General features: G+C 38.4%; 1 protein-coding gene across 7 annotated transcripts in view; it reads right to left on the reverse strand.

Annotated features, from left to right (window-relative positions):
• Positions 1–7285: 7285 nt before the first annotated feature.
• Positions 7286–26908, reverse strand: part of CTNND2 (catenin delta 2) — a 696862-nt gene continuing 677239 nt past the window's right edge. For 4 of the 7 annotated variants that reach the window (XM_074826001.1, XM_074825976.1, XM_074825992.1 and 1 more), the window contains 4 exons: positions 22997–23123; positions 18722–18853; positions 11454–11527; positions 7286–8478 (listed from right to left, as the gene is read on the reverse strand). In XM_074826001.1, coding sequence (XP_074682102.1) covers positions 8218–8478; positions 11454–11527; positions 18722–18853; positions 22997–23123 — 594 coding nt within the window. In that variant the 3' untranslated portion in view covers positions 7286–8217. Of the gene's footprint in view, positions 8479–11453; positions 11528–14531; positions 14610–18721; positions 18854–22996; positions 23124–26908 lie in introns of all 7 variants that reach the window. The other 3 variants (XM_074825966.1, XM_074825956.1, XM_074825947.1) reach the window with 1 other exon arrangement.

Consider the following 26908-nt stretch of genomic DNA (forward strand, 5'->3'; position numbering starts at 1 on the left):
AGTTCTAGGTGGTGATTTATTTCAAAGAGCGGGTTGGGTCAGTCACATCACCTTTCTGCTCTTCCAGGCCTCCAGCCCTGTGTGGGGTGGATGAAGGTCTTGGAGGAAAGATGGGGCATTTGGTTGTGGCAAAACACAGACCTGCTGTTTTGCTTCCCAAACACATACCTCTTTGCTGAGATTTCATGAAAATATTGTTGACCATACTGTGGGCTCCATCGGTGCCTTGACAGATGGCCTTGTGAGAGGCAGTAAGTGCCATCAGCAAGGCACAGAGTAAATCCCTGGAAGTAAGAGTCCCAGTCTTTCTGGGATAATTCATGTTTTCTGGACATGGTATTGGAAACACCATAAAGGATTATATAGTTAATTTCCCACTTTTTACATCCCTTAGTTCAGCGGGTCAGGCTTAGCTGTGACTGAAGTTGTTCTGGTTTATAAAACTTTTATTTTTTAAATCAAAGTTAACACAGCAGACAAACAGCACACTTAAACTGTGGCATGGCAGAGACAAGACGAATGACAGCCATCATTTGTCACTTTAGGAAGCAGCTCCAAAACCCTCCTGTCTTTTAACACCTGTTTAACCTTAATTTTGCTGATTTGCACAGCCATTAATTAACTACATATGTTATACACAGCTACCCCGATAGATCTGGAGTTTCACAGTCTAGTAAAGTACATAATTTGCGTTTACATCACAGTGTTGTTAAACCAAATCATTATCTTAACCTACACATACACATCAAATTTTAGGAAGTCAAAACAACTTGTCTCCAACTGTATTTTTCGATTACATATATTAACGTCACTTTTCTTTTTACTTAATCAAAACACATTGCACAGTTAATTACATCAAAACTGTAATTGCCATAAACCCTAATTATCAAAAGTGAAAAAACAAGCCAAAAAAGCCAAACCACAGACCTCAGCTGTGGTTGCACTTTCCCCTGTGTTAACAACTGCAGCTTTAAATCTCCTGGTCTCTGGCTTCCAACTTTGCATTCCCTTCTTACTAACTTAAAAGATATTACTGATGCCCTCATGCTGACAGGGGGGCCCTCCTCCTTGGTGGACACCTCCTCCCCACCATGCAGTTTCCTGCTCAAAAACCTTCTTGCTGTTTGTTCAGACCTGAGCCTAGTTCAGGGGCATGAGCCTCTGCCCATGCTTTAATGCGCCAGGAAACCAGGCACATTTGAAGTTTCTATTTTATTTTAAAATTTGAGAAAAATGCAAATTTTGTCCAGGATACATAATTATCCATTTCTGCTAACTGAGATTTATTCTTTTCTCCATTACAGATAAGCTGTGACTGCAAGAGCAGAATGAGTTGCTGACATGCAAGCATTGGCTCTGCACCTGGGTTTTGGTAATCAGAGTGGATCATAACAACTGTTACATTATTAAAAAGGAACCAGAGGGGAAAAAAAAAAAAAGGTGACCTCTTAAACTATTCTAACTGAAGGTAAAGAAAAAAAAAGCTGAGCAGGAAGACCCCTGGCTGAGGCTGCATCAGAAACGTATGGCAGTGATGCCCTGTCAGTGCTGAGCTCCTCAAAGTCGCAGCACCCACAGCACTCCTCTGGTGAGCAGTTGTGTCTCAGCTCCTGCACTCGTGCCCCACCAAGGACTCAGCTGCCTCTGCCTGCTTTTGCCCACTGTTGCCATCCTGCTGCTCCCTGGCCTGCCCTGGCCTCTCAGGCAGCAGGCTGCCCCATGTGCTGCCATGGCTTGGCCTGCTTGGCCCCATGGCTGAGGGCATCCCAAAGTCAGTGGGTCTTTTCCGAGCAGCTTTTGCACTGCTCACTCCTTTAACTTTGACTGAGCGCTGGTGTGTCAGTGTAATGGGATGCTGTTATTTCAAAAGAGCCAGCCCCACTTTTTTTCTTTCCTGTGATGGCAAGCTTGCAGTGGTAGCTAGGATATTAGAAATGGTGTTTATCACATTTTGTAATGTGGCTCTTATTTTGTATATTTTGATTTGCTTAATGCTCTACAGCACTACAGTGAGTGACCTTCTTATTCACATCCACTGACCTCAGGCAGAAAAAAAACCAACACAAAACATTGTTCAAATATGGCATATAATGCAAATTCTCCTCCCCTCCTGCCACTCCAATAAAAAGTCAAACCCAGGGTAGCTTAGAGGAAAAGGTTGTGGGGGGTTTTTTTGAGGTAAAGGGTGTGAGTCTTTTGACAGAGACTTATATTTGCTATGGAAGATGTTAGGCTTCATACAGTAGATGTTCCTTTTTTTTCCCTATCAGTCAGAGGTAATAATTGCTTGTGTCTGTACACAGTAGCTTGATTTCTCTGCCACACATTTTCTCTTCAACCTTGATGTGTTAGTTATTGTATTGATGTGTTTAGTTATTGTCTTGATGTGTTATCAACATTTTCTGCCTATATAACATTCATATAAAATAAGTAGATGGCGTAAAAAGCAACCCCCATGGCCACTGGGCTATGTGAAGCTTATGTGAATTAATATTTTAATTGAACTTGTGAAAAATAGTGAATCAGCAGTCCACTGCAATTTTGCTTTCCTAGATTTAGTGGCAAGCTTCAGATTTTGCCTGTCTGGAGAAGAAAGGTATTTCAGTGTCTGAAACTACTCATCTGGCTACTGAAATTAACTGCAACAATCAGTCACTGCAAGTGCTTTTTATCTATGTCATGTTCTTAAAGCAGTGAAAATAAAATTACAGAGAGTCAGAGGCTCTATAGTAAATTTTGACAGACATGTACTAGCAAATAACTTTCTTTTTTTATCCTTTCAGCTATTAGAAGGTTTCAGCCTTTGGGGTACTGGCCAGAGTGGCCTAAATGTGTTCATCCATTGCATCAGTTCTTCACCTTTTTCCACTTTGGGCCTGATCCATGACTTGGTGAAGCTGATGGAAGTCTTTCCAGGGACTTCTGTGGGCTTTAAAATTAGGTCTAAGCTAAAGGGTTACACTTTGCAAGAGTTTAACATGTGCTTTCTTCTGGCAAAGCAATACCAATGCCCACAGAGGAAGGAAACTGCTTTTAAATTGCATTAAAAATACTAAAGTCAGTTTGGGAATTACATTTAAGAATAATGGCTTGGCATGGTGTCTTGCTAGAGTGCTATGCTTGGCTAGCACCAGTACTCGTGCATGTGCCTTTGCTGGACCTGCAGAGGATTGTGGCGTGCTGATATTTTGAATGACATGGCTCAGTCGAGATGGTGCAAAACCCAGGGCGGGGGGCACATTGCGGAGGAAGAACTTGAGGTGCTTGTGTCAGATCAAGTTGTTTGACTTGGCCCTCAGAAGAGTGGAGCAAGAGTTAGGAGCAAGTGCTCCTACGCAGAGCTATCAAAATCCTCTTGCTTCAATCCTCTTGCCTGGCGATGAAACTCAGATTTCCCACTTTCAGCCTAAATGTCTGAAACTGGATTTAGGCCACTATTTAAAACCTGGCTGGTCCCCTGGCAGAGAGCCAGCACTGCACTGTTCTTCAGCAGATGTTGGTGTGCATCTGGCCTCCAGGGAAAATGCTGGATTTCAAATTGCAAGTGGCTGGAGGCGCCCTTTGGCAAGCCCAGCCCCAGCACTGGCAGCTTTCAGTGCAGGTGACCGCTCTGACACACCCCTGTACAGGGTATTGCCCAGCTGATAGTAAAGGGCCTTTGCAAACTAGGTTCATGATGGGATTTTCCCCCATGTGCACCATGCCCATGTACCTGCTGGGGGAACCACACTGCCATTGAGGACGGTGGGCCGTTTGCAAAGGAAGGGGGGAGATTTGCAAAAGGTTGCCTCTGTTTTATCTGTTTAATGTCTTTTTGATCTAGTCTTAAGTTTTGGACCTAGTCTTAAAGTCTTTGATTAAGAGTCTCATCCCTCTCCTCTCTCCTTCACAGCAGTAAGCAGTCACTGCCCTCATGCCCAACATCTTCTGCTGGCTGAAACTGGACGTTCCCAACGGTGACCTGGGATTTCCCTCTGCTGCTCCCTCCCACTTTTCTCGAATAAAGCTTTGTGTGCATCACGTTGCTGCTATTAAATGTTCAGTACATTAGTATGTTTGTAAGATTTGATGATCTTGGGGCATATAATCTCTTGTTGGGTCTATTCCACGCACAAGCTCTGAGTTTCTGGATTTTTAGGCCCTTGTTTGTTTCCCTCCCCCCTCTTTGGACTCCTGTCTCCATCCCTCCCACTCCTCTCACCACTCTCCCTTATACAAGCAGTAACACTAAACTCAGAGCTCCTTGTGCCTGCTGGCAGGAGAGGATGAGTAAGAGGGGTGGGAGGAGCTGAGAAAGTCTCTCTTGCAGTGCACTGGCTTGCACAGCCTGTGCTGTGCCAAGGTATAAAAAAGTAAGTCAGCATTTCTGATTTGAGTTGCAAGTCTCCCTGGCAAGATGCTTCTGCAAGCTAACGCAACCCAGTCCCAGGAAACATTTATTCCCGAGCCCTTACATGCACTGCACGCTGGGACTCCCAGCCATGCATGAGGAACTTAATGGCTCGCTCTTTGTTTCTTGGCTGTGGTCTAGGTAACACTGGGGCCAAGATCATATTTTTTACAGCATGTTCCTATCCAGTGGCACCAGTGTTGAGCTTTTTAGATTTTTCTACAGGTGTAGATAAACTATGTCTCTCCAAGCAGTGGCAGCTGAGCTCTTGCAGCTATCCTTAGGGGTGAACTGAGTGTTCATCTCAGAAATACCTTTCCCTTTTGCTTGCTGTTGCTGTGCTCATAAACCTTGTGGAGAGGGAGGGGAGACTGAATGACTTTAGAGCTGGAAGTTAGCTATCTGATTAACATTTAAAATAAATAAATGGCAAGGGTTTGTTGGCTGTGCGAAGCTAGGCATCAATCTATGGAGTCAACTTCTGAGTTTAAACATATTGCACTATGACCAGCGATTCTCCACAATACAGTAGGATTTATTAATAGAAAATATGTCAATATGAGTTTGTCTTTGTACATGTTAGCAACATGTACAGGGAAACACATTTTTTTTCTCAATCTATATTGTTATAGTTCTTTTGTGTTATCTGACATAACCATTTATATTTTGGGCTTAAATATGTTATTTGTCAAAATGTACTTTCAGTGTTAATATACCTTTAAAATCATAGTTTATCTTTTAAATATTGAATTAATATTCTTTTTTTTTTTTCAAATCAATATTGCTCATGTTAGTGCAAATTTGTTAATCTTGAGATAGGTTAACCATTCCTTCCAGACCATAAACAGCATTTAATAAAACAGTGAGATTTATATAGCTCTACACAGCTGAACAAGATTCTAATACGAAGCTTGTTAAAAAAAAAAATCCGACATTTTACAGTACATCAATTGCATTTTATACATTTTTTTGAACAGTTTTGTTTCTTCTCTATTTCTGTGTGTGATCTAGTACAAGAATGAAGGGAACAGCAATAGGTAATGATACTTTCCTCAATATTAAAAAGAATGCATCATATATATCTTGCTCAGTATGGCCGCAGTGCTGGATTTCCAAGCCTGGAAAAGAAGCCAGGTAATTCAACACCTTCTCAAAACTCAGTACAGCAAGAGTGAACGTTATCAGTCGGAGCACTTGCCACTACAGAAGAATGGAAACAAAACAACACAAAGTATAGACAAAAGGTATCTTATGCCACTCCATCAATTCAGAATCTCTCACTTGAGTAATGGTCAACATTTGACTCCAAGTATTTCCTAAGAGGAGCTGAAAGGGGGCATGTGGGCGTTTCAGTAGCTTAAAGAATGGAAATAAATCCAATTTACAATAACCTCCTGTCCTAAGAACTTCAAACAGAATGACGGATCCCCTCGGCCTGTCGGCAATCCTGCGCCTGGAGAACTGCACCAGTCTGGTGGCTATCAGGCAGTCAAGAAGAACTTCAAGTTGCAAGTGACATTCTTTATTAAAAAAAAGTTTTTATACTGAAAATGTGCTTTGTTCAAAAGAGCACTGCAAATGTCACTTATTAAAATCAATGTAATAAATAAAATATAAACAACCTGTGTCCAAAACTATGAATAATATTTTTATCTACCTCACTATACATCTGGCCCACTGTGCCCCTCCCACCCACCCTTTCTTAGATTTTTTAAAAATTTTTTTGCATGCGATTTTTTTCCCCGTTTACTACAAAGAGCAGATAAGGTTACATATCGTACACTGGGAAAAGCTGCCAAAAAGATTAAACTATAGTCCTAGATTACCAATAAACCAATTCTACATCACAATACCCGCCTGCATGAACTACTTGGGCTGCGTCCTATAGAGCAGGCGATTACTTGCAAGAGACTTCTCCCCCTGCGCACAGCCAGAAGTGTGCCAGGTGATGTTAAGACTATTACAATGACTAATCACAGAAATGTTTGCAACCTGAAACAAATTCCTTAATTGTAATTTAAGCAATTTACAACTACTCCCATTTGTGGTGGGTCTTGTGCTGTGAAAACTGTATGTTGAACTGTTGCCTGAATCAAAGAAATGAGAAAAGGTTAGATTATTTTTTTTTACTTTTACCAGAATCCCAAGAGCTAAGATAAATATGCCAGCTCTTCTGGCCTCCTAGCCTAGCTTCCTCTTTTTTTTTTAATTAAAAAAAAAAAAAAAATTCTGTCCCTTAAAGTTTTTATATTTTAGGGTTTTACTTTAAATGCACAGAAATGGTTGGTATCTTTCATATTTGAGGAATGTGTTCTGGGTGTTGGGTTTTCTTTTTGGTATGGGTTAAATAAATGATTGTCCTAATGGTTCAGGAGTTGGACCCTTCTGTAACCTGAAGAGTTTGGAGACTCCAGACTTAAGTCTGTTGGGTCTTTGTTTTCCATTCACTCAGGGAGATGGCAAGATCAAACTCTGCCTTCCTTGAGCATTTGCTGGTTGGTGTCTGGAGAGTAAGGAAATTTTCTCAAGAGAAGATCAAAAGATGCTACTTTAAAGGAAATGGCACCTAAGAGTGAAGGAGTCAGTGAAAAAATCCGATAACCCCTTCCTTTGTGAGTATGTGGCCTAACAATTTTGAATTGTTTTCAATGGTTAAGAAGGTGAGTAAGAGAAAGCACATACTGGAGTTTCCACTGTTTAAAAAAACTGAAAATCAAACAAAAATTGAAGCTTGAACAAGGAAACACTGGATGAAAAGAAGTCTTACACCACACAAACATACACACTCAAACACACACACGCACACAGAATACTATGCATACGTGGACACACACAAGTAAGAATGTGTATTTGTATGGTAGGTTCTTGGAAATAGACATTCTTAGCAAATATGGATGACAGATCAATTGTAATTTATTTTCTTTTAACACTGTATCATCATAAAGAAAACTGGTATAAATGAAAAAAATCTATTTCAAATATCTACATCTAAAATTTTAGGCAGTGAAAAAGCACTTTGTTGACAAGGAGTGTGGAATGATGAATGTTAATTGTCAGAAACTGCTGAATGCCTTTTTTTTTTAGTTGCCACAAACAAATTCACATATCAGAACAAACAATACTGCTAAATATTCCTTTTTGTTTTTTTGATTTTTTTTGATTTTTTTTTTGTTAAAACGCACCGGGGAAAAGAAAACAAAAAACTGGAAATTCATACATCTTTCAAAATTTGAAATTGAAGCAATATTTAGAACCATAGATGAAGAAACACTGTGGCATTGGTGTAATATACACAATGCACTTGTTTTTTTTTTTTTATCTGTAATGTACATCAAATACTTTACAACAATGCATTAACAAAAGGCAAGAAACATCTTGCTGTACAGAGGAAACCCCAAATGCAACTTGAAGCCTAGATTCACAATGAATGAGGATATTAAACAAAGTGTGAGAAGCTGTTCCCCATAAAGTATGTACGCTGCTCAGTTACTTGTGCTTAACTCTTGACCCACATCCACTGTCATGTTCTCCCTCCTTCCTTCAGCCACATTCAATACACAGCACCGAACTTTAGACTCTACAGGCCAACAGTAAAGTTGTCCCACACTGTAAAATATATATATGTATATATATTTCTTTCTAATTACTCCCAGGTTTAGCTTTCGTATCTTTTAGCCTTCTAAAAAAATCTCTTTAATTTTTTCCATACTGGTTATCTGGGCCCTCCTATGGAACAGGCTTTAACAAACTAAATTTGCAGGAAAAAAAATGTCTTGTGGTATGCATGCACATGCACAGTTCCTGGAGCTTTTGTATCTGCCCAAGTCTCAAACCCAGGAGTCGGGAGAGGCTGGATAGTGGCTTGTTTCATAGTTAAGTTCACTATAGGGACGAGCAGCTGAATAGAAGTCGACGTAGTTGCCAGTTGACTTTAGTCCCAGGTGCATGTTGTATTCGCTTGCAGGTGGACGATGATGCACTTGGTCCTCAAAGAAGGACTCATCATAGTTTCTTGTTGAATTCTGAAACGGCTGATATGGTTCATAATCTTTTCTGCTGGGCTCCTGTGGAACTGGCTGTGTTGAAACCTGAAAGATAGTAACACCCACAGCTTGTTAGATACAACTCATTGTGGACAACAGGATGGAAGGAGTAAATCTCACTTATGTTTATCGTGTTGGAAATACAAAATTGTGCATTATCTTAACATCTACTCAAGGTATTGCTTGGTAGTGAATTAATTCCACAGCTTTACCTTGTCATTATATTTCTTGACATTTATTTAATATTATTATTAAATACATTTATTATTTAATATTATTGCTGCTAAGGACACTGGTTTACCTCAAAAGTAGTTCAATCAGCGTAGCTTACGGTTACTTTCATAACTATAAGCTCTGACTATTTTGCAGCTATATAATGCAAACACTGGTGACCAAAAGTCAGCCTTGAAGAATTTGAATGGAAGCAATATACACTCAAAGATGCTAAACATTTTATAGCTGCCTTTGCCGCAAGTGAGATTTAGGGTGACACCATATCCTTAAGAACCATTTATAGTCTTCAGGGCACTGACATGAGAAAATGTCAACCTAAGTGCCCTGAAATGTGTTCTTCTGCTACTGTTAAGCAGAACCGTCTTCTTACCACCTCCTCAACACTTCGTGTTGGCAATCTTGAGTTGTTGCTGCATTCCACCAAGTTGCCTTGAAGCTGAAATATCTATGATATGCAGAAAAAAAATCTCAGGTGGCTCCCTAACCTAAGTTTGCCATGAAGTTTTTTTCAGACAGCCCTAGCGAGTCTCTGTTTTTATGGTTGGGACTTAATTAAAATCTGAAATTTATATATAAACACAGGCTAATTATCTTAGTGGAACACTACCTTTCACTCTATGCTACCTCTATATGTTTGGGCAGACTTTGTGACTGCAAAATCATATAGCCTTTCAATCCTCAAATGGTCAGCACTGGAAATACTGATGCTCAGACACTGGTGTCAGAAGACTTTGCAGATCCAGATCCTGCTGACTCTGCAAGAGTTAGAAATGCTCCTTCGAGAAGAGAGGAACAGTTGCACTGCTATGTCCCAAACTCTGATATTCTTTCAAAGCATGCCTGTATTGGACTCTATGCACAGAGTGCAAACAGCTGCCTACATCCACTTAACAATCCCGTTAACAATTTTACAAGACTGGGCCCAATATCAGAACTGCACAAGGGAGCATAACTACTCTAGTTTCTATTACTAGTACTGCTATCAAGGTGTACAGGACCTTCAGCCCCTCGTTTCATTTCACATATTCAAACACAGGTGTCTAATTTTGTACACAGGAGAAGAATTCTGTATCAAACAACCTATTTATATGCCAAAAAGTTAGATACAGTCAATTTTTGAGCAGAAAATAGGGGATTGAAGTAGTATTTCTGGGTTCTTTTTAGCTAAAAACATTCTGATATGTCAGTCATAAACTTGACATTTCACTGAGAAAGCAAGTGGGAAAAGGGTGTGTGTGTGTGTTTTGTTTTTCGTTGTTGTGTTTTCTTTTAGCTCACTCTTACCCCCAAAATCTAATTAGTTGATTCATGACTGCAGAGTGTACCTGCTGTTACAACACCTCATACCATTATTTTCTCTAAAGACTGCATTAATTAGAAGGGCTTAATCTCTTTAAATGCAATAAAAGCAGAAACACCTTCATGCACTGAACCGGCTCACACAAAGAAAGAATATGATGCACCACAGGTAATACTGGCTAATTAAAAAAACAATAAAGAGAAATGGGGTCACAGAATATCAGAAACTCTCTTTACCTTAAGTTTGTGAATTAAAACTGAAATATCAGTCTCTTAAATGGAGACTTCAGGTAATCTTGTAAAAATTTTCAAAGAAAAACATTTTTTATCAATTTTACTAAATATTCATTTACCCATCTGATACTAGTAATAATTTTCAGTGCTTTCCTTAAATGTTTTTGGCGTCATTTCTCTAGCTGAAAAATGATGTAACTTTTGCACATTACATAGGGAAGTTGTGAAAATATTAAGGAGTTGTGGTAATTAAGGATAAAGTAGCATTACATCTAATGATGAAACAAAGTCTACGGCTGAAGAAAAATGTCTGTTTTCTAGGGACCGAGGAAATACTCTGCTGGAAATACCAGCCATATGAACGCCACATGTCGATACTGCAACCACCCTTTTTCTGTGAGCACATCAGCTCGGCAGCCATGCTGCCAATTACATTTTTGTAATGCCCACCTCATTCAGATGCACTTACTGTTTTCTGGTTTTCAGGAACAGGACATTTTTAGAGTCCTAAAGCTCTAGACTGAATGACTTGGATGTATATACATGGGAAAGTATCCTTATCGATGAAATGCTAGTTCTTCTCTTGCCCATGCCCTGATGCATACATTAAAAAACAAACACAAAACCTTGTTGCAGTTATGCTAAATGGCAAATCTGAGGGCTTTAGCTACACCTAAGTACAGTGTGCATGCCCTTGCAAGAGATACAGGTGGTTCTTTCTCCAGGCCTGTTAAATACTTCAGTTTTTGCTAGGATGCCTTAGCACATGAGCTGTGCGGTGTCAGCAGTAGTGATGAATTTTAAGATGGCTATACTCAAGTAAGTATGGCCAGACTTCACCAAATTCACTGACATGGGACATCATGAGATACCAGAGCCAGGAGAAGTGCCCACTAACGTTAGCTTGGCTTTTGTAGCCTGCATCACACATATCCAGAACTTCAAAGGCATTCACGTCCCAAGCCCCTCTTGATTTCATTATGAGTTACAGGCTTAAACACCTTAGATAATTTTTGTGCATGTGCTGGCATAATCTGTTGGACATTTTTGAAACTTGGGCTGAAATTGTCCATTAGCATAAACAACATAACTTGTTTGAAGCCAGTGGAATTGCTAGCATTTGCACAACCAGGTGACTCAGTTCCTCTAATCTAGACTTAGATTTTCTTTGTGATATTCTTCTTCATTTCCATGTAAAATGTTACACTGGTCTTTGCCATCTGGAACAGTAAAATTTTAATCTCCGTACTTACCTGGTTATGTTTGATATCTTCAGCAGGTGCACCATACGAATTCCTGTACAAAGTTGAGATTCCAGTGTTCTGAGCTGGAGAGAGAAAAAAGGAAGGAAAAAGCAGGTTTACCAAACATACCTCTTTGTCTTCAAAGTGAATTCTTAAGGTTTCATTAAATATGTTATACAGTGCCTGTTTTCCCCACACAAAAATCTTTAAAAGCATCTGCAGACTTCTGTTTTTACTTCCTTCCACTAAACAGACATAATCTTTGCTTTGGTGTACATGCATGCTATACACTTATTAATGGTAACAGGCGCTATGTTGTGTTCATACCGATCTTGTGCACTTCACATATAAATCAACAAAAAAAATTCATATGCAGCTAACATTCAGTACTATATTTCAGGTTATATATGGGATTTTATATCACACATACACTAAACAGGTAACAGTTGTAAATATTGAGATTAAGAATCATTTCAGTACTTTAACTTCAGTTGGATGATGTGGATTATTTATCCTACAGTGCTTTTGCTATATTGTGAAAAGCATTCGTGGAGAAAGTGATTAAATGTAATGGAAAAATGAGTTATGCAAAAAAGTAATCTGTAGTTACACTGAAGAGGTCTGGCCAAGATAGTCTCAAATCATGAACTGCTGTCACTTTCTTCTCAGATGTCCTACTACTAAAATGCACAGACAAAACTGAGCTGAGTTGGAAATCAGAAGTAATTCCAAAGACAACATCATACAGTTCTGCAAAAATTTATTTCCCATCCTGCCCCAAAAACCCACATAAAAAGCTAAGGATTTTCCCTGAAAGCTGACTTCACTCATCACTTTGATTTGGCTATCTAGCTGAAGCTTAGTTTGCTGGTAGGACTAGAAAGATTGTAGCTATTTCTCATATTTGAAACAATATGAGAGCAGCATTTTATGTGGCTGCTGCACACTGTTCTTACTGGGCATGCATTATTAACTTTGCAGACATTATAACCAATGATTTGATGCTCTCATGAGGACCGTCATTATAAAGGCACGTGCCTGAAATAAAAAATTGAGTAGCTGTGAATCAGAGTAATCAGTGGAATTGAAACACATTGCTCACGTGACTTCTCTCAGGTCTCCGTGCAATGGTATAAAACCTGGAGACACCAAGCGTTGCTTTTAATACCTTCACAACTCAAAACCTGTGGGGGTTAGGACTGAGCATGAGAGCTGAAAGCTGGGCATGGCATTCATGCTAGTCACATCACTAAGAAGAATCACAGTTACTGTAGAAGTAACCACTCTTTCTTCCTTTGGCAACCTGCTAGCATGGACCCCGGCATGTACAACTGCCTGTCTTTCCCCCCACCACTGCACCCTCTGTGGAGAAAGGAATGGCATGGTGTTCAGTCAAAGGTTGACTGTAATATGCCAATTCTGATCTTCACATCTGCCATGGGTTCCATGCTGAGGGTATAATTTTTGTCAGAGTTTGGTGCACTGCTCCATGTTGCTGCTTTACAGATCTCGTGGTGTTGTTATTCAGGGTGTTCTTGAAACAGGATAAAGACAGAGCTTGTATGGTGGGGTGATGAGCCCTAACAGCTGGAAAGAGAGATTTTTCATTTCATAGCCATTAACTAATAGGGGTGAAAAAATTTGTTCCTTGAAGAGCTGCATGCAGTTACTGAGACAATGCACAGTCCTGCGTAAGTAAATGGAGAAGCGCTCTGGAGTCCTCCAAGGAGTGCAGCAGGATCCCTTCTTTGAAGGTGGGAAGAATACGAGCTATAGTAACAGATGCTGGTTGGTCTTTTCCAGTGGTAGGTACTCTTAATTCCACCTGTGTGTTAATAGATGCTAACAGATGGAAATTATGACTGCTTGAGTAGTTTGTCTTTGTCATAGATGTTGGTGCTGAAGGGTTGATCTGCAGAGATTCTCTCTGTTCAGGCTGGATTTTGTCACCTACCTTAAGTGATGTGAGACTTGACTGTTATTTCAGTGTTTTTTATATTCCAGTTGCACCCTCTGCTTTAGTGTCTGAAAACCTCACTCCTGATGACAGTCTCTGGTATCAGAGGAGTCCACATCAGCATTGCTATTTCTGGTGCATCTCAAGATGGTATGACTCTCAGTAGTACAAATGACAGATCTTTCCTTGATACCATCTTTTCCATGTTGTTTTTCTGAGCTTTTTGCTTGCCCCGCAAAGTGCTAGAAGAAGTTGGGTTATACAGATTCCTCTTCTCAAGATCTAAAGATACTCAGTGTTTCAGCTACCCATTTTGTGAAGTGCTACTTCTTGAAAAAAATGAAAGTGACATTCAATGTGTTGTGACTCATAAACAGAGGAAGAACTTCTTGTAACCATTTTGTCTTCATGTATATAAATAGTAAGATAAGCAGGGTTGAAGTTTCATGCATGCAAGTTTTTAGCGAGGCATGACTGAACATACTCAGTCCAGACGGGACAATACTGTTCATGGTTGTTTGATGTCAAGAGTAAAAGACTGGTATAAGGTGCAACATCGGAGGGTTTTATGAAGAATCTGATGAAAAATAGCAAACTGGACACATGCTAATTTATATGTTGTTCCTACATGCAATCAGTGAGACTTTAAGGAGGGTCATATGACCTTTCCATCTTTTTACAGGTATATAAAAAGGCATATGGTGCATATGTTCCACTAATAATCATGACTATTACAAAATTAGAAATAGTCCAGAGTTGGTGCATAGCTGTGCATTGCACTGATGTGCTCAGAAATGTCACATGCCAGATTGATGACTTACAGTCTCCTAGATCACATAGTTTGTGATGGAAAATGGGTATTATCAGCTTATGAAAACAGTCTATGTTGCTGATTTCACTGCAGTGATGTGGATACAAATTCACAAGTTTTTTTTAAAAAAAAAAAAGTAGTAATTTTCTTAATGTAATAAAAACAGTGACATGTCAAATGCTTGGAAATGAATCCCAAGACTTCAAGAACAAGAAATCTTGGCTTAGTCTAGCTGGGAGGCTGAGATTATTGTGTGTCTGGAGGAAATGTAAGTCAAGCAATGTAGCTCCTAGCAGTGCATGCAGCCCTGCTCCAGTACCTGCTTCTGAACACGCAGGCGGCATCCCTGGGAACTCCATTCCCACTCTGCCATGCTTCAGTGAGCAGTTGACTCTTGCTGTCCAAAAGCAGAGGGCAAATATAAAAGAAAGAAGGGAGAGAATGAACTAGATGAATGTACAGATAATGTGTGGTTAGTATCTGATTTTTGCTGTTAATATTGTACAATCATAGTTAAATTATCAGAGAGAAAGAGAACTTAATAATTTTCTTTTCTAAAACATGGCAAGAAAGAGGAAGGGGCTACAAGGAGTAAGAGATGGAGATGTTCCAGAAGCCACACTTTCTTCCAGAGATGTGAGAATTGTAGCTGCAGATGAAATGATTTGAGGAGTGATGAGTGTGTGTGTGTAAGTGTATTTTAGGCAGTATCTAAACATGGTAATACTGAAGAGGTACTTTTTACTAGGCAAAATTGCGAAGGTTCTAAAATGAGCACTATGATCAACCTGCAGTACTTTGTGGTTGCACGGCATAAAGAACATTATAGAAAAATACCTTCTTTTTCCCCCCCCTGTTCAGTTTTCAAGGTGATGTTGGTTAAAAAAAAAAAAATCATAAAAAAACCCCCAAAAACTTCACGGCAGTTTTCTTCAAAGCTGACAACAGTTTTGAAAATTATGTCATTCACTGGTTTATGTGACAAAAGAATCACTGATCGAAGCCATTCCCATATATCCTAGTCACTTCATTCATGGTTTAATATTTGGCTTTTAGTTCTTGTAAGTATTTATTCTGAACACATTTACAGACACTTCAAAATACCAAGGTGCTAGCCTTTAGCCCTCAGAAACACAGACTGATAGTAAGAAAGGAAAGCTCAGCTCGACAGGCAGTCATTCTCATCTGGTACTGCGTAACTTGCTTTTTCAGCTATAAGCAGCAGGACTCCATTTTCTAAAATTTAGTTCAAGACAGTAAAGGAAAATGCCTCTGTACCTCAAAAATCTCAGGTAACAGAGATCACTACCTGTCACTACAACTGCCACCTTCCTGCACAATGAAAGATGAGGTAAGGGCATGAGAAAAGGTTACAGTGTATTATGGTTTCTTAAAGTAATAATAAGTTCAAGTAACCTGAACATCTGTAGCTATGGTTGGTTGTGTTCTGAATGTGCAGGGACTTACAAGTAAGTTTAAATAACAAAAGTATAAATGATCAATTCTTGACACCAAAATAAAATAAATAAATCAGAAGGTGTTTCTGCTTGTGGAAATGAAGATACAGGCTGCAGACTGTGATGCACATATTAATTCAGTGAGGGAACTAACAAAGCAAAAGGAACTTAAGAGTAGGAGTCCCATGATAGTATACAGCAACCTTATCTTCCCTGTTCTCAGGGAAAACACCATGGCATAAATAAAATTATCACATACACTTATAGTTCCTGTTTTTTTAAAAGGAATATAATAGTTTTTGTCTTAAAAATATACTTTAGGTGATAAAATTTTATTATTGGTTATTATTTTCTGCAGAGAAGATGGATAGTAAATATACAAGGCATCATAAACCTGTGAAGGGAAGAGGGCAATGAGAACTTTGATATTGTTCCTCTATTTTTAAGCTGTCCTTGTGAAATCAATAGAAGTTATCGTCTTCAGCCAAACTGTTTACTTCATAGATTCTCCATTTTTCCCACAGGTTTCCTGACAACTCCCCACAATGGCAAGAAGCCAACACTTCTACTTCAAAAATCCATCAAAAAACCTTCATTTCAGTCCCAGCAAAGAGGTCATAAAATTTTTGAACTATAAACTGAGAAGAGCTTTGGAGAAGAGCATGGACACAGTCATGGATAAATTGGGACTACAGCTATGGCTCTACATTCTGTATAAATCCGTAAGTCAAAGAAAGCTTTGTGTAATACATCAGCTTGGCACAAAATACAAGAGCAGCTCAAAATATGTATGCACCAGGTGGAACCTGAAAAAACATTTATCTCAGTCCCATAGGCTCTGTGGATGTAATAGCTATAATGCACTGTCTGATGCACAAAATGAAATACAGGCACTGCAATGAACTTGCCACATGAACTTATACTAGACCATACGTGTAAAGTCAAAATGTCTCACAATTAAAACCACAAATACTGATTTTATATTGTTTTTTAATGAAATATTTATTATTTAATGAGCTACAAATATGTTACACAGATTTCATGTTGAATGCTGACGAGCAAGACTCCTGTCATTTTCTTTTGTTCTTAAAATAGTGCTTAATTTGAGCTGAGACCAAATGAGCACAGATTTGGTGATCTGAAAGAGAGAGAAAGCGATTTGTTAATTCCATATTCACTTGTACAATGGTCATGTAAGATTGTGAAATACTGTTATGCTTTTCAATTTGATTTTGGTTTTGATTTTTCTCACTGAGCTCAGTAGCTGGAAGAATAGTTGATAGCTGAGCATGATGCTGAGTTTCAAGTTTCCTTATGAAAAACTCACCCAAAAGATCAATAAGAACAGACAAAATACAAGCAGATATTAAAGGAAAACAAGATGCAAAAATCAAAGTGGAGCAAAGGTTACTGGGGAAGTACAAACCTCACACTGAAAAATATACTGAAAGAGAAAGGAAAGAAGGGAAACAGTAATGGGAGAAGAAAAACACTACAGTAGAAGAGAAAATGAAAAGGTTTGGGAAAAAAGAAAACCCGTTTTTTTTAATGTGTGGTGAGAGACAAGACTATCTGTAAGGAAACACAGACTTTCCACATGGAAACACTTTGTTTTTGGTGAACCTTCTGATATAATCTGGTGGTCTAAATCTGCAGATACAGCTAGAACAAAATACTAATGTTTCTGCCTTTCAGCCTGCTGCTCTTACTCCTGAGATTCCCTCCTCAGGGATCCTTGACAAAGTGCTGAAAAAAATGCAGTCCTGTCCTTCACAATCACACAAGTAAGAACCACTGAAGTGTTTGAGAGAACAATCTTGTGCACTGACTATGAAACACTCAAAATATTACAGACACATAAAATGCAGTACCTTGACTGAATCTGCTGCAATCTCACGCAGTACCCTGCAGATGCTGTTCAGAACAGTTCTCATTTCTGTGGTTTCCAAATGCTCTTGACTGCCATTCCTCTTCTTCAGATTTTCACTTTCATGCTAATAACTGTTCCATATTGCATTTTCACACAAATTCAAAGCCTGGTCTTTAGGTTTTGATTACACAACAGTGTGTAATACAGTAGATGCAGTATGAGTATCCTCATATCCTGAATGCGGGCTTGAAAGCTAGTATGGATGGCTTGACACGAGTCAGCATGTTCCTGGTGTCCCCAATGAGCTGAGAAACACAAAGACAACCTGTTCTGGCATCCTCTGAGCAAAGCCTCTACAGAGGCCATGGGAGAAGGTAACAGGCATTCAGAAAGTGCAGAGTGACTCCTCGCTGTGATTTTTTGCTCGCTCTGAGGTAGCATTTGGAGAAGAGGACACCATGATGATTGGCACTATATAAATGTAACAAAATGTTCAATAGAGGTTATAGAAGCCTGTGCAATGGTGATGGAGACCAATATGTTTTTTGCAAGGGAATTAATGAAGACGTGCAGTACCGGGCAAAGCACTCAAAATGTTACGATTACCAAAACAGGTTCATGAGCTCACTAGGGGAGAGAGGCCTTCAGTGAAACCTGCAATAGATGCCATAACATACACAGAGAAAATTGTTGCATTTAAATCAGCCCAGCTGAGAAAGCAGCATGGATAGACTTTACAAACAGCTACCAAATTTCCTAGAAATGACTGATACGCAAAATAAGCTAACTGGTCCTGGAAAGCCATTCCCTGCAAAAGAGAGGTGTTAGGGATCACTGCACATGCTCATTGTCATGCTTGCAGAAAAAACACTAATTAATTCAAACTGATCTACCAACTTCCTTCTGAAATGAAAGCAAACGTAAAATTAAAAAGAAATGTAGAATTGGTTTCAGAGCCTTTCTCCTGTGAAGAAACATTGTCTTCACAAATCATTTTCACATAGCATTGTATTCATTAAGATCAAATATTTCCTCAGTTGTATTTCTCAAGGTGGCTTAAATTTTGGAATCAACCAAAGGCAGGATGACTCTTTTCTATAATACAGTAAACCCAGCCAAGCCTATAAAATCAGCCATCTATCACAGCTGATTTTTACATATGCTATGCAAGCATGATCTCACCTGTCATGGTGTCTTTCCTAGAAGTGTGTTCACCCTTATTTCCATGGTAAGTGGCGTTTGTTCCAGTTGATTCATAGTCTGTTTTTCTTTCTTTTAGGCTGATCATTTCCCGAGGTGAGGCTGGGGCACTTGCTAGATCACAAAAATGGATTTATTTTTTCTCGCTACATATGACTGAATGTATTGTTTAATTCTAGAGTAAACTCTAGAGTTCACTAAAAAAACATTTTAGTAAAGTTTATATTTGTTAGCATACTAACATTAAGCTGTTTGAAGAAACACTACCACATATGGATGAAAAGAAAAGGTGCTGTTACTTCAAGTACAGGACAAATCTATTTATGGGACAGTCAACTCTAAACAAAATTTCCTCTCTGAATGTTTTACTCTTTTTCACTTACACCAATGTCTAAGATGATCATTATGAAAAAAGTACCATAATATTTTTTTTTCCCCTTCAGCTTTTCAATTTCTTCATAACTTGTTGAAACTTTCTGGTATAGGCACTTCATTTTTTTTCTCAAATGATTATTTTATTTCAGTTGAAAAGACTGTTAACTTTCAACTGTACGGAAAAACCCTTATAAAATAGTTTCTTTCCTTCTCTGTTGAAAATAAACAAACCAAATAAATGACTCTGATGGAGATGGGAAGAAAAGAAAGGTGTTTTTCATAGAAAACATGTAGCAAAGAATGCCTAACACTTAAAGGTAACTCAAATAATTTCTCTGTTTTTAAATATCATATTTTTTATGGCAAACAATTGCCATTAAAACAACAACTGCTACTTTAAGGTATTATTAAAGCTAACTCCTTCATCACCTATACTCGTGGTATGGCTAAAAGAAGTACAAGGTGACTAGGAAGAGAACTGGGTTTGTACTTGATTCTCACGTACTGGAGAATGTGAAGGTGATCACTGGCACTGATCATGAAGACTTAGAGCTTGTGATGCTTAGGAAAAGGAGAAAAGCAGAGGGAAAAATAATGGCTTTCAAGTAAACTGACTTCACTATATTTAGGTGTTGGTAGATACAATGCACTTCCCCTGTTGTGGAGGGAAGGGGAAGGAGTACAAGGTGAGTGGCAGAGCACCCCAGAGCCTTGTGAAGGCACAGTGGTACAAAAACTAAAGTGATGGTGCTTACTTCCACATCCTTCCCTGGCTTTACCCACATATTTGATATCTCAAAAGAACCTCAAAAGCAGTAACAATGTCCTTGCTTAAAAAGAAGGAAAAAAAAATTTAAAAAAATGTAAGACATGCTAATTTGTGAGGTTTGATTGTGAGTTATATCTTTCAGCATCTCTAAACTGTTACATTTTTTTAGTTAAGGAGCAGGGAAGCAGTTGTACTTAACTAAGGAGTAGGGAAGCATAAGTGATGCTGAATTCTGCTTAGATTGGTTCTGCTGGCCCTGGCCTCTGAATTTACAGAGCAAATGTGGGACAGATGGTTTTCCTTATGAAGCCGTTAGAAGTGAAGATTGCTTTTAAATTGCTTGTCAATAGTGATGTAATTCTAAAGCTGATAATCCAGCAGATATAAAGAAACATGACATTAAATTACCGAATCAGCTAATGGGAATTTGAGTCTAACAGGGAGCAAACCAGAATGCAAACCTTGAAAAAGTTGCTAAAACAGGGATGCATCTTGTTTCACATACACTGGTAATGCTTTTAAGCACTCTGGTGTTTTGAAGAAAATTGACTGATAAAGACAAAACCATCTCTCTCTGTTCCCTGTGGGAATTATGTCTCTCTACCCATGTGAGAACAACTTCTTTCTGTCAAGTGTAAGATCCAGAAGCGCCCTCTTTCAGAGTTTTTACTGGAAGCAGACATAAAATCATTAGTTGACATTATACTGCAAAGTGTTATCAAGGTTTTCTGCTCGTATTGTTAAAGGACATAGAGAAGAAGACAGAGCTCTCCACACTAGTTTAAGCATCTTATCACCAAGTCCTAGGGATGCACGGGACATTGTGAGTTCATTTACTTCAACTCTTTACCTCAAGGTAGGATCCAGTATACAGAAATAATTCTTGACAGATTTTAATCTAAAACTAAGTATCTCTAATGACAGAGATCACATAACTGCTCCAAGCAGTCTGTTTCGGCGCTTTGTTTCCCTACTGTTAGGAAATGTTCCCTGATGTCTAGCCTGACTCCTTGCTGCTCATTATTTCCATTTGTCTGCTATGAAAGTAGAGAAAGTTCATGCTGTTACGTACTTGAAGACTTGGTGTGTACCTCTTCCTACTGTCCCCATCTTGTGTTTCTCTTATTCAAGTTAAACATATACATTCAGTGTGTCCTCATATCCTGATTTCTCCATCTCCTGATTCATGTGCGCAACTGACAAAAATCCCTAAATCATTTCTAAAGAATGTTTGTCTAGTCAGATATTCTTATAATTTATTTGTAAAGGATTGGATCTTTTTTCCCTTTGGACAGTATCTCCAATTTCTCAGGATAACTCTGAATTCCAATCATGGTACTCAAGGTATGTGAGTTTCTCCCAAGTTTATGTCACCTGCAAAGATAATCGGCACCCTTTGTATATTATCTGGGTCATTAATGAAACCACTGAAGAGTACTGGGCCCAAGGCAAACCTCCAAGCAAAGCATTCTTCCTTTCTGGCAATAAGCAATACCCATTCTTTAGGAATGGTTTTAAGTCAGTTTTGTATTTACCACACATGACATTTTCTGGACTGTTTGCTAGCTTGCCCTAGTTTGTCTATAAAAATCTTGGGTGAGAGTCTTACTGATTACAGTAGATTTCGTTTACTGACTATTCTTTTCACAAAGTGTTTTAATTATGTTGTAGCAGGAATTCAGGTGGATTTTGTAAGAACAAATCATATCAAAACAATGTTTGGATTTGATACGGATACTACCAGACAGACAGTAACTTACACTACTATGTAGAAACAGATACTCTTAGTTAAGCAGTATCGTATGTTCCTACTACCCTTGAGGTGCTCAGATCGTGACTATTTGTTCCAGCTGTTTTCTAGAATGAAGTTGAGCTGACTGGTCTGTAATTACACGGGTTCTTCTTCTTTCAGAAACAGCCACAGTATTTGTCCTTTTCAGTCTTATGATAACTGATGATGGCAGTAAGATTTCATCCAAAATTTCTTTAAGTATGTTCTTTATGCAATAGAGTAACAGAATTGAGGAGACAGTTCTGGCAAGAGACAGAACAAAGATCTCAGGGCCAGACATTTTAAGTGCATTGCACTTACAGTCAAAATAAGATTTTGGAGGAGTTTGGAGGAACAAGAGCCTTTTATGGACTTGTGTAATGACAGCTTTTGAAAAATGAAGAGCAGCTCTCACTGTTCTTCTGGCTACATTTGCAAATTTCCTCAGTGGTTGTTCTACAGAACTAAGATGCAACTTCTAGATAATTAACAAGACAATTTGCTTAAAAACAAGACTATGGCACAATGCTGATGGCAATAATCAGTTTGGCCAGTTTTAATCCTGAACTCTTGGTATACCTATGGAATGACAGCATTTGATTAAACAAGTAGTAAAACGCACACTGAAAGGCTGACTGTTTTACTCTGTGTATCTTAGAAGACTTTCACTGGGAATGGTTTTATCTAACCTAGGCATGTTCTACCTTAGAATAAGCTGAGGGGAAAATGCCCAGATTTCTGAATAGAAAAATTAATTAACACTGCAGCATAAATTAAGATACTTACATTGTATGGATCATACAGAATTAATGATAGCTGGTGTAAATAGGCCATCAACGTTACATGAAAACCCATTGTCAATCTTTTGTGAAACTTACATATGAATGTGTATGCGCACTTACATACACATGCACATAATCAGAGTAAGAGCTGACAAAAAAATAAAGTGGATCCTTCAAATTCTGCTAATTGTGCAGAGCGGTCACAAACAACAGAGTGGTTTTCATGAACAGCAAAATAAGTAACAGAATTTCCTCATGTTACTAGCGGACACCATTTCCCTGAGATCTAGTCAGGTAATCTCAATCAGGAAAACACTGCATGAGAATTCATAACAAAAATTTATGGAATGTTCTTGTGGCTGTAAAACTTTACAAGATGTTAATAAAAAAAAATTATTCCTGTTCTGAACAGATAATCCAGGTAACAGTAAAAAATGTATTTTGTGCCCTTCCACCACTGTTACCAACAAATCCGGGTGCCAGTGACATTGCTTAAAGAAGGAAAATGACAGTGATGGAATATGTCTGTCTTCACTTCAGTCCTGAAAGCCTGGTCTTACCTGAGCGGTTGTTAGGAGACATGCGCACGGGAGAGATGGAGGGCGTGCGTGATGAAGAGTACGGTCTTTGCCGATCCCTTTCTATTGTTGAAGATGAGGCTACAAAGTGATACTGCGACCATCCATCCTGCAACATCAAACATTGCGACAGTAGTTAGTGAAAACGCTATACGGTTCAACCACTTTAAGTACAGAGTATTTTCCTCTAGGGTTTTCAATATGTATACACAAGTAGGTTACTATCTTCTTCCTGCCACTGGGTGGCAAATATTTTTGGTGGTGCAGGATACAACATGCTGACTGTACTGACACATCAGGAGAAAAATTAAAATGCAGAAAGTTCTATAAAACAACACATTTCATAAAGACTCAAATTATGAAAACATCAAACAACTTCTTAGGCTATTTGTTTAATAGTTCTGTCTTTTTCCATGCCTCTATTTTCACATTGCAAATGGCGTTCTGGCTATGAAAATATTCCAAATCATAAGACTACTTGTTTTCATGGTGAAAATTAGTTTTTGCTTTAAATCATTTTTATCATATAAGGAAATTCTGGAGTAAGTAGATGGTGAAGATCCAAGATTATCAAAATTCTTGCAACTATTTGGGTATCTGTAGCCTAGTTATATTAACTGCCCATTTTTTCACATATGAGGGAAAAAAGAATCAATGCATTTTCCTCATTTCCTCATTTTCCTCCAAGATGTACAGAAAGAAATTCTATTCCATCTATTTAAAACTGTGGTGATGGTGATGTATTTAAAAAACAGAAACAAAGTAATATGAACACTAGAAACAGCTAGTTCAGAAATAAAAAAGGAGAGTTTAAATCATACATGTTTTGTTCCTGTAACATAATATAATGCAATAATCCAAAATAATGTACTTTACATTTTTAAAAGGATATTAAAAATAGTTTGAAAATATTATGAGAGTAAATTGACTTTTGCTAGTGCTCTTATTAAATGACAGTATTTCAAATGGTCTTAAAGTATTGATAGATTTTAACTGTCTTTATCCCTGATTAATGTGAAATCTAAATCAGTAACACAAGGGTTTTCCCTGTCTTGCGCTGAAGGCATAAGCCTTTAAAAATGCCTACTTCCTGTTGGGCTCAGTGGAAATTGAGTCACGCACCTGGCATGGTGCTAAACCAAAGTTTTGCAATGAAATGCTGAATAAAAATAAACACAATAAAATATTACAAAAAACAGTTGGAATTTTCCTCTTACTTACAGAAAAATAACTCTCTGTTGAGGTACTAAAGACTATTCCCACCCCCTACATCAGGCTCCTCCAGACACCCAACCCTGAATCCCACGCCCTCCCCTCCTCTGTCTTTGCCCAAGGCATCTCTCTGACTTTGTTCCCTCCACAGAAACCAGGGGCACCTGGGTCTCGGAATTGCAAGAGAAAATGGCTTAAAAAATACTCCTTCCACTAAATTTTTAGAAAAGAGAAATTGGCAAGACTGTGACACAGCAGGAGGGAAGAAGATACTGGATGTAGAGAGAAGTGTTATAAGTAAATTAGGATAGACAGAGGTGACTCCTAACTACGGATTCTGAATGTCTGCACTCCCTACATAATGCATTTGTATAAACATGCATGTATCTCAGTCATAATTTCAAAGAAAAAAAAAAAGGAAGAGTGAAGTCTGGGCCATGGCTTTTACAGTAGTCATAGAGTCCATAGTGAGTGCTTGTCCACAGAGGTCACTCATGTTTAGGACACTTTGCTGAACTGTACCTCATATTTCATGACAGTCATATATAAAAATATAAGGAAGAAAATCAGTTAATTAAGAACAGTAATAACATGAAAATAGAAATAGTTAATCTTTAATACCACTTGCTGCAACTAAATTTTTTTATATCGAATCTTTCATTTCCAACAAGCACCTTCTACACAAGCTGCATCCTCCAACCCAGGGAAAGGATCAATGAGAATGCAAACAAAAACATCTGTAAAGCCCTAACTTCTTAATGTTAAATCACACTGGAAATTATTCAGAACTTTTCAATATATATATATGTATATGTATATATATAATACATATATATTTTTAAGAACTAATAGTTTATAGCTGTAATTATAATGATAGCTTAAGTCCAATAATCTTATCCAGGCATAAGACTGTAAATAACATAGCATTATTTTTACATCTCCTGTTAATAATAACTTGCATGGTGATTTCTCTACTATAAAAATGAAGTAGCAAACATGTGAGAAGCCTATGCCTTTGTCCTGATGAAGAAAAATGGTTCCCTTCTTCCTCCTTCTCTGAGGTCAGAAGTTCTTACCAGAAAGGTGACTCTTTATAATTTACTCTGTTACACTTTTCTGATTATTTATTTTCTTTTAAACAGACTGTTGAAGAGGAAGATACCAAGAGGACAGACTCTGTATCTGATAAAAGGAGAAAGAATAGACTATTTATTACTGTCTGCCTGAAAAAGGAGTAGACATCAGCCATGCTTACACAGTGCAAGTCATAACTGCTTCCAGCTTTGTGGATCTGGATCCATGCATGGCCAGGTACACTGTCCTTTTGCACTCTTTCTTCCCCCAAATAAATCCCTGGCATGTGGTTCAGAAAAAAATGACCTGAATCTTCCCCTCAACCTTTCTTCCTGTTGTCTATTTTATCTGTACTGTTTACAGTAATGCCTGGACCCTGGTTCCGATGGGAAGTGGATGAAAGAAATCTGTTATCTGCACGGTCCCATGGTCTCTACTGGAATAGCGCGTGGCACCAGTTTTGTTCTGAAGAATATCAACAGGTACTTTGTCAATGTTGCTTCCTCAGAAACAGCATTGCAAGGTGCCTTAACAGCGAGGGAGCAAAATCCAGCTGTAGTTGGGATGCTGGCAATAGCATTCTTCTGTGTGGCAGATGTTTTTCATTCTCCCCCCTTCAAATTTTCTTTTTTCTCTCTGCTGAGAGTAGTGCCTATGAGGTCTTCAAACAAAATCTGCTACAAACTTTCAAGTTTGCAAGCCCAACCAGCTCAATAAAACAAGTCAGGCAACAATAAACTCTAACACAAGTACTGTGGTGACTTGGCATTGCTTTTGACTAAACAAGGCATATTGCTAACACTGTACAACCTTCATGGTGTTTTTCAACAGCATTATGGGCAGCTCCCAGACCTCACAGTATTTCAAAACCCCAATACTTTTAGGTTGTCTATCTTTAGCTCTCTTCTGCCGCAAGGAATGAGCTCCTTTCCTTGGAAAGGTAAACAGTTTGTAACAAATTCATTTAAACTATCCTCATCAACAATTCCAAAAGCTATTAGCGTTAAATATTGAAACTAATTTTTAAGAGCCTAAAGGGAGTATTTTCAATTTAATGCCGAGATAAATACCACCTGACATGATGGCTGCTTTCATTAGTTTGTTTCAGCTCTAGTGCCTGTAATGAAATTTAATTAAATTGATTTGGATACTTAAAGGTACAGTATATAGCAGTGTCCTGCAGAGAAGAAAGCTAACTCAAAAGCAAAGTGTGTGAGACTACGTTTCTGAAACCAATTTACCAGCCACAAACGTGATGCAGGAGAGGAAGAGTAAGACAAAAATATCTGACAAATTGGAAAGAAATTCAATGCAATTCTATTACAGAATGGATGCATTTATTAACTTGCAGCAATCAATTAATAGGTGGCAACTGCACACTACAGGAGGGCACAGAATAAGCAGAGTACAGAAATAGCATTATATGTCCATATCGTCTCTTCCAAGGCATCTTCTACTGGGCATTTTTCTATATTTTGCCTAGAATGAATATATGTATTCTCCCTCAGTTATACTCCATAACATCCAAACATTAAAGCTTGATTGGCAGTGACATGTTGCTGACAATATGTTCTTGGGAAAGCTGTGGGGATTAGATTTGGGGTGGGG

Source organism: Strix aluco, chromosome 1, assembly GCF_031877795.1.
Source record: "Strix aluco isolate bStrAlu1 chromosome 1, bStrAlu1.hap1, whole genome shotgun sequence".
NCBI lineage: Eukaryota > Metazoa > Chordata > Aves > Strigiformes > Strigidae > Strix > Strix aluco.